Below are 13998 nucleotides of genomic sequence, written 5' to 3'. Positions count from 1 at the left end.
TCTTCAGACCATGTTTTGTTGTTTCACCGCCTTCCTCTCCAGACATTTGTAACATGTCTGGGAAACCCTTCTTATGTAAAACCAGTAATAGAGAAACTGCTGAGAACCCTCTGGTGTCCTTGAAGTGGGAGCTGTCTGCGAGTGTGTCACTGTTCAGTGCTTCTTTTCACACAGCGGGAGTGCCGCCTGCGAAACCGCTCTTAGAAGCATGGTATTGGCTCTGAGATGCGAAGCATACTGCATCTTACCTTTTAAAAATCATTTCTCTCTTTCCGTTGCAGACCCTAGGGCGCATCGGCAAAGTAATCAAAGTCTACGGGGATGGAGATTTGCGAGTGTCGATTGGAGGGCAGTCCTGGACGTTCAACCCAGCGTGCCTGACAGCCTATCAGAGAGATGAGGAAGCAAACCTCATGACAACGGAGAATGCAAAGGAATCAAAAAGTGAGATAGTGAGAACAGACATGTCTGATCTGTCAGGGATTTGGATAGCGTTAAACTCCAGCTGCTTGTTCTTCCCCGGACAGAGCTCCAAAACCAAGCTGTGCCTTACTGGGGAAGCAAAGCTGGCCTTAACAGGACAATACAGAATTTAGGACTCGGGAAGGCTAACCGTAGCACAGCCCTAGGTTCAGTATTTGCTTCTGCCTTGGTCTGTCTCAATTTCCTGTTCCGTCCTGCCTCATCCCCTGTAGGAGGATACTAATTCTTGAATGCTTGTGAAATACTCCCAAGGTCCTTGTGTGGAAGCGTTGTCAACGATTATTTTGCCCAGTCCACCCTGAAATTGAACGTGGGATCACATGATGCGTAGAGGGGATTTTGTCTGTTTTGCACATCTCAAAATTTTTTGTAGCCTCGCCATACTTACTTCCTTTAGCTGTCAGGATCATGCGGGAGAGAGGACAGACCTCCCATTTTGTTTGTTTTGCTATGTAGATGGGTTTTAAACTGTTTGCTCAAGTTAGACTTCAGGGGGAACTTGCATATGAGCCTGAGCTTTTTAACTTTGCTCTGTCTGGAGAACTGTAACACCTCTGTCCTCTCAAGCACTCAAAAGTCTGTAATTAGAGGGCCCATCTGAAAGGACCTGTATTTTTTCCCTACAGCATCCTTTCCAAATCCATACATTCCTCTTCAGATTATTTGCCTTTTAGTAGTGATTTTTCTGTGTTGGTCTTCTGTAGCATGGTCTCCTGTCTTTTGGGTTCTCAAAACATCAGACTTGTAAAGCAGGAGTTCTGTATAAGCCACAAATCTGTAAAGCTCTTTGTGTGAGCTAAGTATTAGAGGTACAGCAGGCCCATGCTGTGGTTACACAGCTGTACTATGCCAACTGTATGCATGTATACGCATGCTCTTTGGCCCTCTTAACCTGTGGCTGTTTCTCATTCCTACCAGGTACTTTGATTACTGTACTGGAGAAACTGCTCTCCCAGAAGACAGAGTCAGAGCATGCAGGCTGCCTGGTCATTTGTGCAGCACTCAACAATGCAGCTAAAGTTCGGGAGCTCCTTCAGAAATACCCAGACAAGGCAAGTTTTGAAGACATCCTAATGGTTACTTTTTGTTGCTCTTCTTTAAAGTACTATCATAAAATTTTGTAGTCAAGTGGGGAAAAGGATGGGAGAAAAAGAATAGATTTTTCAGACCTAGTGTTAGCTCCTAAGAGCTGGAAAATTATTTTACTGCAATTTAGGATTAAATTTGTATGTTAAATGTGTGTATTTTATGGCTCCAGTTTGTGGCATTAAATCTGAACTAGAGTTAAGTCCTCACAGCATGTTTCCAAAGCTGGCTCTTCCCAGATTTTCCTGTATGGACACTGCACCTGTAGAAGTAGGGGGGAGAGGTATTTATCTATATGAAAACAGTAGCAAGATGTCCAAGTATCTGGCCTCTGTTAGAAAAGAAGGCCACGGGTTGTGTCTGGCTGAATGTGTCTGTCCTTACATGACCTTGCAAAATGGTAGTGTTGGCATCAGGAAGGAGAAAAGGTGCCCAGATCCTGATGCTGTGCGTGTCTGTGCAGTGTCTTATCTCATGTCTGACTGGAGCAGGGAACTGGGCTCGACTTGTTGCTGAACAATTTATGTGCTTGCAGAGTGCCAAACCATTAGCATCACATCTACTCAAATCACTGCTCGCTCAAGCTGCCTGTTTGAAGGCTCAAGCTCCTTCAGTGAGGGGTACAGGGTTCATAAACAGGTTAAAAAAGGAGAACCAGAGAACGAAGTATTTCAGCAGTGTCCTTGGAAACCATTGGTAACAAAACATAAGTTTTGTTGAGGCTGTGTCTGCATGGCTGGCAGGAGCAGCTGGATGCACGAACCAGGAAAACTAGGATCGATTCTGCAGGAACCCCTGTGAAGCTGATTTAGTGGTTAGTTGTCTGGTATTTATTACAGTTCTTTATTTACAAAGTTAATGGGGCCTCTGGAGATGGGAGGAATAGACGAATACTTGCAATTGTCAAATTTATCACAGATAAAAAAGTGCCAAGAGTCAGGAATCCATTATGTTATTAGTTATTTTCATTAGATTTCTATTTCTAATCTATATTTTATTTCTACTCTGATATTTATATTAATAAATTAGTTATTTCTATTAGAGTGTTATATACAGCAAGAGGAGGATGGGTTTGAGGCTCACTTAGTAGTGCAAGTTGGAATTGCTTGCCAAGGCCTTTCCAGCTTATCAGCATTGTCTTCTGTGTGTAAATGGAAGAATAACACCGTGGCCTCTAATGCCTCCTTGCCGAAATGACTCACCCATCATTTTGAGTGAAGCAAGGGAAGTCTTGCCTGTCCTGCTCTCCTGATTGCTGCATAGAACCAACTGCAGGGGAAAAAAAACTTTCTCCTTGCTAATCTGCTGAGGTTTCATCTCTTCTCCTTAGCCTCCCGCTGATTTCAGTAGCTTCTTTCCCTTTTTTTTTTTCCCTTGCCTTTCATACAGCCTCTTTGTTCTTCAGTCCCTTTAATTCTCAAAAAATCTCATTGCAGCACTTCAACAGTGTGATATACCCTCCAGCCATTGTGCCCAGTAAAGTACCTAGAGTAACATAGAACGATGGGGACTTGGCATCTTCAAAGCCTTATGCAAAGCTAACTTGATCTCCTCACACATTTTCCTGTTGGGAAAGGAATTGTTGGCAGAGATGTCAAGAAGTATTCTGCTTGCAGGCATAGGGGGATTTGGCCTGAGAGCTGCAATTAGAGCCCTGGCTTCCAGCTCTGCTCACTCACTTCTCCCTTCTTGACTAAATGTGCTGTCCCCTTCCCCTTCAGAAACATTCTGGGGCAAGGTCAGCCTTGTAGTTGATGCACATAAAGCGGAGCCAGTGGGGCATGGATTCTGATTAGCATTTGTGAGCCTGCAACTGTTGTGCAGCTAATGACTTCCATCCTGCTAGGCCTGCTCTAGAACAGAGCTAGGGCCTGAACACAAGGCAAGGTCTTTCCTAATCAAGCTGTTTGCTGTGTCTCTGCCCTTCCCGCAGGTCGACGCAAAGAACCAGGGCAGGACTGCCCTGCAGATTGCCTCCTATCAGGGGCATCTGGATGTTGTGAAGACTTTGCTGCAGGCACATGCCGCTGTCAACCTGAGGGATGAAGAGGGGGATACAGCACTGCACTATGCAGCTTTTGGGTAGGATATCTTTCTTCTTGCTGTCTCTGATACAAGAACTAAAGGGCTGCAAAAGGACATTTCTAGATATAAATGGCAGTCTGTGTGAAGGGTGTGTGGCTGATGGAGGCTTTTCTCTGATTTTTTTTTTTTTTTATGTTAGATACTGGCCTTTGAGCTTCAGGGCCACAGGCACATTTCTTAGTGTGCTAATTTAACCTCCACAGCTAGCTCAGTTTCCATGCTAGAAATTTTGGGGGGAATCAGACCAAGTGATAAGGAGGTTTTGGTCATTAGATTTTTGTCAGGGTGATGGGGGGGTGGTTTGGTTGGTTGGGATTGGTTTGGTTGGTTGGGATTAGTTTGGTTGGTTGGTTTCTGTAAGTGCGTATGTTTTCCAGAGCAAGATTAAAGGTTGAATTGTGTTGTCAGTTACCAGGGAAGAATTCATCATTAAGAGCAGGAGATTCCTGTTGATTTAAAGCAAAGAGAGAGCAGATTCTAGAGTACAAATTAAAAAGGTTTTGTTGGGTTTCTTTGTTTGTTTGTTTGTTTTTTTAATACTAAGAGGAGGTGGGATGAGGTTGAGATGATACAAAACCTGGGAAGTTCTGGTGCCATGCAAGGAAGAAGAATTTACTGTCTGCACAGGATTGAATCTAATCTGTCTTACTCCTTGCTTTTAAATCAGAAACCAAGCTGAGGTTGCCCGTGTGCTTATTGGTAAAGGAGCCAGTGCAGACCTGTTAAACAACGCAAAGTGCACAGCGTTGTACGTTGCCGTCAGTCAAGGATTCACAGAGGTAGTGCAGACCCTCTGTGAGCTCAACTGTGACGTCAATCTCCCAGTAAGTTTGGGGTTTGTGGGATTTGGTGGAGTGGGGTAGAGGGTGTTCGGGGTTTTTTGGGTTTTTTTGAGGCAGGGAGGTGCTTTTTTATGTCTTATGCCATTTGTTGCTTCGTAGAATTTGAAGGTTGTTCTCTTAAAATGCACTGCTGTGCATTGCATAGAGGAAGTATTCCTCTAACTTCAGTAGTCTGAAATTCTGGATTTGGGTCTGCCCTTTCATCATCATGAGTCTGCTCAGCTCAATCCAGTAGCACTTTCTCTGCTGTGCTGGACTCGGGCTTCCAGTGAGAGCTGACCTGCTGCTTATGTGTGTTGTTGAAACACTCCTGTTCCCAGCAATAAGGAGTGGTGAGATTTTTAAGACTGGCATTTGGGAACTTGCAGGGCAGTGATGGTGAATTGCACCCAGTCCATTTTTAGGGTGTGCTTTTATGGTGGTGGGACTGGACTGTGCTGGGTCAGTCTTTCAAAGCTAGTTAGGAACGTTAGCACCAGTCTACTCAGCAGCTGGCTTCAAGCCCTGGGGAAATGATTTCACAAAGGCTATGAAACCGCTATGGGTGCCAGTGATGTTTGGATGTTTGGCCTGGAGTTGACGTGACCTGGTGACACTATATATCTTCTTGTCTTGAACTGTCCCTCAGGGTGAGCTGTTTCATTTGACACTCTGAGGTAGGTAACCTGTATTCTGCTTTGGTATCCTTGCATAGGATTCCCAGGGAGACACCCCACTGCATTATGCTATCACTGCAGATTACAAAGTCATTATTGAGATTCTCACTGAAGTACCCAACATAGACTTCACTATCCAGAATTGTCAAGGCTTCAACCTGCTCCAATATTCTGCTCTAAAAGGCAACAAGCTGTAAGTGACCTTTTTTCATTTTTACTGCTTTTACAGGTGTTAACTTCTGCTTGCTGTCTTAACAGTAAGAAGGTAGCAGATGTAGTTCTAGATAGCTAGATAGGAAATGGTTGGTTATACGTTTCTTGGGTTTAGATATGGCTAGGCATAGCTGTTCTTCCCTCCTTCATGCATTCACAGGAAACTGCTGCCTGCTTTCCCCATCCCGCCTTTCTCATACCTCCCTAGCTTGGCTAGGAAGTCTGTCTGCTTCTGGATAGTCTCCTTAGATGTTTGGGTTCACGCGTGGAAGGAGAGGAGAAGGTCTGTAATAAACAGTACTTGAAAAGAGTGTATCTAACTGAGAGCCTCTGGAATTCTTCCGAGGATAGATCTGCTCATTATTTTCATAGCAGTCTGAGTTTACCATACTTTATTAAATGATAACTGAGGGCTTTTGTTTTGTTCTTGTAATTCAGTCTGTGAGATAGAAGGAGTGGTCTGCATCACAGATCCCAGCTCATGGTGCTGCCTATTAAAACATGGACATTCATAACTACTGGGCAGAAGAGGCAGGCCCATCTCTTCTGCAGTGCTTTCCTTCCTGATAAAGTAACTCTTCTATCTCTGTTAACCTCCAACACTCTAGAGCCATAAAGAAGATTCTAGCAAGAGCTCGGCAGCTGGTTGACTCCAAAAAGGAAGATGGCTTCACTGCCCTGCACCTTGCTGCTCTCAATAATCACAAAGAAGTGGCAGAAATTCTCATCAAAGAGGTAAGAAACAGAGCAAAACCACCACCACCAGAAGCTCCCATCTGTCCCGCTCCCCCACATTTTCTAAGCACTATTGGGTTAATGCTGGGACTCAGAAGGACGTCTCTGTCTCTTTGAAGAGCTGGCATTGTTTGCCAGACTTTGAAGAACAGGGGTTGGCATTCCTGGGGGTATTTTCCTTTGGCAGTAGAGGAGAAGGGTGTCTTGCAGGCTAGAACAAAGTGGATTGGAACTGGAGCCTGCTGGGAAGTGTTCAGTGAAGTGATGGGTATGAAGGTGAAAGACTCCAGAACAGCTGGTAACCTGCTCATTACGGGGTGTATAGGTCTGTATTCAGAACCTTCCGTACCTCATAGGTACAGGTCGGAGCTCAATTTCTCTCACTCCAGGTGTACGCTGAAGCTCCCCAGTTACTGGTTGTTCTATGGTGGGTTTCTCACTCTTTGTTTTTATGAAAGAATATCTGAAGGCATGTATTTCATTTGAATGCAGAACAAAATATTTTGACATGTTTACTCCAGGTTATTTATCTTTCTTCAGTCTTAAGTAAGTGCTAGACCTGCCCTTGGTGAGCAGCATTCTTTAGCAATGAAAATGAGACACTGAAGGATGGCAATCTAACTGGCATTTTGCTGTTGGTTTCTGTGGAGTCAAAGCTAGCCTCTGTCTCTGCTTTCAGGTGATAGTGGCAATGAAGGTGACAACTACATGTCAGCACTCCTGGGTTTTGTTTCTTCTTCTCAGTGGCTTGTTGCCGGAGTTTATCTTTACAAGTGGATCCAAACCACTACAAGGCTTTAATGGATTTACAAATGAGTGCTGTAGAGGAGCAATGTCTGTGAGCACTAACTCCTTAGTACCATGATTGCTTTATTTCTGGCATAATCACTGTATTAGCATAGCCCTATCTTTAAAGGCTCTCTGTCTCTAACCCTTGCTGCTGCTTTCCCCTGCGGATTTGGCAGAGGGGCAGAATGATTCAGATTTGACCAGGTTTTTCTCCTCTTTGCTTTGAAGAGGGGAAATCAAAGCACAACAGGCAGCAAGGAATCAATAGTGCTTTAGAGGAGCTAGTCCATGGCTGTTTGCTTGGAGTAGTTCCAGGATTTGTTTGTGTCGGGGAAGTGATGAGTTGTCATATCTAAGTCATCACCAGGAAAATGTTAGCTGTGTGTCAGTTGGGCATTTGGCTTCCGATCCTCCCTTTCTTGATATTTGAGGAGTGTGGGCCATATGGCTAAGATACGGAGCTCTCTTGGAGATCTCTATGCTGCTGTCCTGATGAAGATGGACTTGAGACCTGGGGCCTCAACAAACGCCACAGCTGCAGCGCTCTTTTTTCAGCCAAACTCCACAGCAACAACTCACTTGGTTTGATGCGATTCTTCTCTTCAAGGGTCGCTGTGATGTCAACCTCAAGAACAACCGTAACCAGACACCGCTGCACCTGGCTGTCATCCAGGGACATGTAGGGATGGTGCAACTGCTGGTCAGCGAAGGCAGTGATGTCAATGCTGAAGATGAGGACGGGGACACAGCCATGCACATTGCCTTGGAGCGGCAGCAGCTAATGTCAGTCATGATGGAGAAGCATGAAGGGGAGATGGGATTGTTCCTCCTTTCCAAGGTGAGCTGGGAGTAGGAGAAATTCCAGCACCAAGGGCAGGAAAATGCTCGATGTTAGAATGAGAGCAGATAGTGGGATCTAAGGGGGCAAAAGAAGGCACGGAAATTGTGTAAAGTGAGTCCAGATGGGGAGCGTGGAAACAAACCTTGTGCTTGTGGGAAAGCAAGAATAGGTCCTCTGAGGCCTCTGAGGGTATGCTTGAATTTATAGCATGAAACTTCACATAGTCAGACAACAATTCATACTGTCTCCCCTGATATTTTTATTAGTGTTGTGTGCTTCTTTCTTGACATGGGAAAGGTCATGAATCCGATTGTAGAGCCAGGAGTCCTGGGTTTAATTCGTGCCCCAGAACCACAGCAATTCATTTCTGTCTGATGGCATGGAAAATGTGAGGATAGCTAACCACAAACACCCCAGTTATCTGCAGATGTAGAGCAGAACGTGAGAGGTGAGACATACCAGGCTGAAGGACAAAAGGCTGTGTTGTTAGAAAGCCTGAACTGGATTTTGCTATGTTGCTCGTGGATATATAAGGCCTTTCAGAAAAGGCTTTGATCTAGAAATCAGTGCCTGATATGCTGAGGACTGGAAGCTTAGTCTGGCGTTTTGGCAAAGATATTAAATCAGCCTTTCAAAATATTCTGCCATCCATGTAAATACCAACATGTGCACACACTGGATTTGCAGTGCAAAGCAAGAGTGCAAACATTGGTTATACTTTATGGATGGAGTGAGAATGATTCCATTGTAGGGATAATTTAGTATGCTGGAAAATCTGGCATAGATTTCTTTAATTGTAATTGGAAATGACCAGAATAAATTAAACCAACATTCTGAAGGGCCGCATGCTGTGTGCCAAACCACCGATTCCTCCTTTTTACCTGTTGGTGCTTGAAAAAGCCTAGTGCATTGCTTTTCTTCCATTCTGCTTGTTAGGAAGCTACCAGTATTGATAGTATGAGTTGGTGGCTCAGTGCATGGCCAAAGATGCTCCAGCCTCAGGTCCTCAGGCTTGTTGAGCCATTCCACAGAGACACCCCACTCCAGCTCAGCAATCGCACCTTTCTTCTCAATTTCTCTGCCTGTAAATTCAAGCAGAGGGCTCAGCGGCAGGGTGGGTTTTATCATCTTACTGAAAGTCTGCATAACAGTTTTCCTAGCTGCTTGTGCTAGGGACAGCCAGTAGCTAGTCCTGGACACAGAAAGTCTTAAAGCAACATGAGGGATCTGTGCATGTTATTCCCAACACTATTTACAGTAACATTATCTCTAGATGCTGTAGACTCCTTCATGTCTAATTTACTTGCCCTGATGTACATGCCCGGGTCTTTTAAGTCACTGGAAAATGTTTATTGACTTCAAATTAGTTTGGGTAATGTACACCAGAACTAGGCTTTTTAAATAGCTGTCACTTAGGGCTCCATACACCAGCTGTTCGTCAATTGATACGTACTCTGGTGTCTTCAGCGTACTTCCTTTTCACTTCCTGAAGAAGTGAAGGCCTATTACTATGATTAGTAATGATTAGCACCAGTTAGGACCAGTCTTATGCACTCTTGTTCCTGGAATGCAAGATTTGAATCTGCTGTTTACATGCTGAAGGATCTTTTTGTGTTTTCAAAAAAGATGCTAGATTGCACTTTGCAATTGTAAGTACAAGGATTAAGACTTTGTTTAGAACTTGATACAGATCAAAGCCACATAACAGAAACTTCTTCTGTTAACAGACAGTGTTTCTCAACATCTTTTAGCTGCAGGCTTCTGGCTTTCTTGGAAATGTAGAGCTGAACGTTGGAACTGCAATTGCATGTTACTTAGCACAAGAAGGAGCAGATATTAATTATGCAAACCATCGGGGAAAGTCTCCTTTAGACCTCATTACAGATGGAAGGATTGTCCAGATCATCAAAGACTTCTCACAGAAATTCAGGTAAACCATGTCCTCTGGAAACTAGCTACAGTATACTTCCTTGCAAAATGCAGAGTGTTCCCACCGCGCTGTGGTGTCACTGCATGCAGCTGTTGTTCCAGGAGGGATGAAGCATCTTTGAAACACTTTGGATGTCAGTCTAAGCACCTCCTGTTTCACTGGAGCTGGTTGCGGACCCTGTGTTTCTGGAGGGGTTATTTAGGGATGCATATTGCTATTTGAAAGAGTTGGGAAAAGCAGATTAATACTGCTTGGTGCAAACTTGGCCTCTTGACTTACAGAGAGCCCTGAGGCAGTCGGAGAAGACTGGCCACTGAAGCCAAGAGCAACTTCTGTCTTGCAGAGTAATTCTGGGTTCTATTTTACTTTCATTGGATTCTGCAGTTACAGATATTTAAAGTCTAAACAGAGAGGAAGTGCAACAAAAGAGTGGGCACCAGAATCTGCAGAATTTATTCCAGAGCTAGATAAATGCTTGTTTTTCAACAGATAAGAGAAATAGCTGAGGAAATGCCAAAGGGAGAATAGCAAGTCAAAGATGGCTTTATCTCGGGTTCTAAGAAACATTTGTTTGGATTTTGACTTTGCAAACATGAAAGTAGAGTTCTGTTTGATCTGAGGGCACAGACCCGCTGTCATGTTACTGCTGGAGGAGGAACCATGCAGCAGCCGCTGTAATTGGCCATGCTCCTGGTCCACTGTAAATAACAGGTGAAATGTGTCCTTTTAAACATCTTCCGTAGGAATTTTGTCAGTGGAGTATATGTTGGATTAAGTTTCTTTGCTTAAAGAATGCCAATTATTTCAGACTGACATTTCTCATAACAGTGTACGGGTTTCAGCTTCTGTGTTGAGGTTTGACTGGAGGATTTGGGTGTGTGTCTGCAGAGTTAAGGCATCCACGCAGACTGAGTGCTGCATGCTAGATCACAGGCCTAAGTACACCATGGTGTACATAGAGGAGGCGCCAGGACAGGATAGTTAGCTGTACCTTCTTAAGCTGCTTGGTTAGTCTGACTGAAGTTAATAGCTCCAGAAGAGGAAGAGTATCTGGGGTTTATATGCATTTATAATGAAGCCACTGCCACTTTGGTAGGAAGCTAGATAGCAGTTTCCTCCCAGAAACGTACTGACTTTGTATCAAAAGACCAAAAAGCACCCCTTTGCAATACTCCTAGTGGGCCAGGTACTGAAGACAGTGGCTAGTAAATGACCGTCCTTGTCACTTCTGTTCAATCATTAATCATTCCTGCAGTTTAAGTAGTAGGTCTAGCTAGCAGATGACCGGCTGGCAGGAAAAGTAATGGATGGATTGGATGCTGAGGGCTTTGGATTTGGGGCTCAAATGCCAGGACACAAGTCTGAATCCGAGCCTGTGTCATGTAAGAGGCAAACTCACAGACAGCCACCCCAGGCACTTTTCGGGAACATGCAAATATGGAGAATCCTTAGGGCTGCACTTTTTAAATAGCTCCCAAAAGCTGACTCCTTCCAGCAGATGACTGTACTGTCAATACCTTACTGTTGCCCTCCAAAAGAGCAGTTTAAACTTGTGTAAATATTAGTCATCCTTGCTCTTCCCCTTTCTTTTTAGATAGATCCAGTCAGAATCCTGGCTACTAGAGGCTGAGTTGGCCCCACCAGGGCAGTGAAGGCTCACAGGCTTATTCTACCTGAGCATTTGCTGCTCTGTCTCCATGTGGAGTGTTTGCCAGGGATCAATACAATGTTATCTGGTTGCTGAAGGAGGACCTGGAGTATGTGGCTCAAATTTTATTACATGTTCATGCTTGCAGGGAACAGCAGGTTTCTTCAGACAGCTCAGCCATCACCTGCAGCCTTCGCCGTGTGCACACAACCCCCAACACAATGACCAACCTTAGTGTCTCGAGTGTGGCAGTCCCCACAGAGTGCCTGGTCTGCTCAGAGCTGGCCTTGCTCATCCATTTCTTCCCGTGCCAGCACAGTATTGTGTGTGAAGGTAAGTCCATTCTGGTTTTTTTCTTAATTTTTCTTTCTTGTTCCACCACATAGCTGCCCTAGCTGGACTCTCATAAATCGAGCTGTGTTTAGATACAAAGCTGTTGTGCTGTTTGTGTCCTGAAACAATCCCAGCGTGATTTCAGCACCACCATCTTAGATAAGATGTCCAAAGTTATCTATGAAGAGCACAGAGTGTTCTGACTGCCTGCTGATGGGACCCCAGGCAGCTTTGCTTGTGCTTAGAGGTGCCCTGGATAATTCAGAAGGAAAGCCAGATGTTTGGTTCTAGCTGGCAGTGCTTTATCTGTCAAAAACCTCCTGAGAAGGATTTCCCTCTTCTCTGGCTTTTGTTACTGGTTTGCATTTCAACTGTTTTAATGGCAGCCTGCTCAACCATGTCAGCAAGTTTGTAATCTCACAAAGCACTCACAATCTGACCGCAGGGAATTTGGTAAGGACTGTGTGCCAGAGCTGCATCCTGTTCCCTCAGAGCAGAGGGCTGTTCTGATCCATGGTGCAGCAGTTCCAGTAGCACAGAGCATTGAGGACTTAAAGGTGTTGTATTTGCTACTGGTTTAGGAAAGCCTAAACCAAGAGACTAGGACGTAGCTCAAAAAGAAGGTGGTGTCCTCGTTTCCATGCAGAAACAATCTCTTAATCACCCATGGAGGTCTCGGATTGTTCAAAGTTGATGTTCTTGAGTCTGTCATCTTTCTCTTGATTCCGGCATCAGTGGGCTTAATTGTAATCTCTTCTTCTATCATTCATGGTAGAATGCTCCAGGAGAATGAAGAAGTGCATCAAATGTCAAGTGACAATAACCAAAAAACTGAAACAAGGTATGTTTGCTGTTCCTACTGTTAAGTGCTGTGGGAAGGGTCCTGCACAGCGTTAGTTTGAGCAGCATCGATGATTTTCAGTGAAATACGTATAAGAAAGGGAGTTGATTTTGTTGGTTTTGTTGTTGTTTGGCGGGGCAGGGGGGCTGTTGCATTGACCACCTTTAGAGAGGAAAAGGTAGATTCTCTCAGGTGTCACGGGCCAAGCTCAAGCTGCATAGACAGGACAGGACATGTGAGGAAGCTTGTCCTGTGCCTGGCTTATTTTATTGAAAGCAAGTATCAGGTTCTCCATGTGTCAGTCTAACCGTTTTCACAGGCAGTGATTTAACGGTGAAAATTTGTGAGAAAGGAACAATGACATCTTGTGAAAGCCTTGCTTCTCCCTTGGCCGGAATTACAGTGCCTATGCAGGACTGGCATTAGCCAGCTATCCAGGAATCATTGAGCTGGATTGTTTTGATAAAGCTCTTTAGCCCGGTTTTAAACAGATTGTCTTCTCTCCACATTACTCAGCATCCAGAATGGGTGACTTTATGCATGTCAGCAAGCTAGTAGCAGGTTTGCACTTGCCTTAGAATTAATCCGGGTTGCCCACTGAAGCTTTTTCCATAGCAGTTGTGAGAGTTGATGTCTTTCTAGCTGAGATCACTCTTAGGGGAAGTCCAGATGAAAATGAGTTCCATGTCCTGCTGCTCACGGCTTAGCATTATGGACTCCTTTGTTGGAGTCAGGCCATAGTCTTGTGACTTGATGCCTGGACAAAAGCATAGGGAAGACAAGAATCTGTCACACGGCTTTGGACATACACAGCTGGCAAGGACAGAAATCCTGCTTGGAACTCCATAATGCAAGAAATAGCAAGCTACCTGACAGTAGGCAGGAGCATTTGTCTTTGCTACAGACTGGCAACAAAATAGTGATGAGAATTCCAAATGAGACATTTGCATGCAGATTTCCAGTGGAGGAGGAACATCAAGGTCTCTTGAGAATATCAGCAGGACTTCCCTATCAGTGATGTCTTCAGTGTTTGCCTTTAGCAAGCTCCCCGTCCCCAAACTTGCTTCACCTTTATGGATTTGAAATCACTTCTTGCACCACTGAAGTGCAACTAATTCCACAATGTTGGGGAAAGGGACATCTATATGGAAGTGTAAAGCTACCTAATCAAAGACTGAGGAGCAGAAGATGAACAGTGGCTGTATTAAACTGAAACCAGGAGGAGTCTGTCTATCTAAGCTGGCAATTGTCCAGGATTTGGGGTTCTTTCATTTCATAGAGTTGACCAAATGACTCTATTTGTGTAGCTTCATGTATGCAAAAGTCAACATAACTGATGTCAAATGGTTTCTTCTTGTTTTACCATGTGTCCTGAAAGACTTAACCAGAAATTTGAATCCTAAATGTGAACAGGAGGTTGAGAGAACATAGTACTGATAGCACTGTAAGGAGTCCTGGACTAGTATGGCAGAACATCACAACCAGCTTTGAATATTTTTACTTGAAGGTAGCAGCA

At 44.4% G+C, this 13998-nt stretch overlaps 1 protein-coding gene across 1 annotated transcript in view; it reads left to right on the top strand.

Annotated features, from left to right (window-relative positions):
• Positions 1–13998, top strand: part of LOC309598328 (E3 ubiquitin-protein ligase MIB2-like) — a 79562-nt gene that overhangs the window by 36320 nt on the left and 29244 nt on the right. The window contains 10 exon segments of the mRNA XM_082328786.1: positions 282–444; positions 1402–1535; positions 3503–3651; positions 4322–4478; positions 5191–5345; positions 5974–6100; positions 7497–7727; positions 9482–9660; positions 11457–11641; positions 12417–12482. Of these exon segments, the coding sequence (XP_082184912.1) occupies positions 282–444; positions 1402–1535; positions 3503–3651; positions 4322–4478; positions 5191–5345; positions 5974–6100; positions 7497–7727; positions 9482–9660; positions 11457–11641; positions 12417–12482 (1546 nt within the window).

Source organism: Platalea leucorodia (genome assembly GCF_965183815.1).
Source record: "Platalea leucorodia genome assembly, chromosome: 17".
Taxonomy (NCBI): Eukaryota; Metazoa; Chordata; class Aves; order Pelecaniformes; family Threskiornithidae; genus Platalea; species Platalea leucorodia.
The sequence above is the reverse complement of the archived record's forward strand: the minus strand, read 5'-3'. Positions and strand labels throughout refer to the sequence as shown.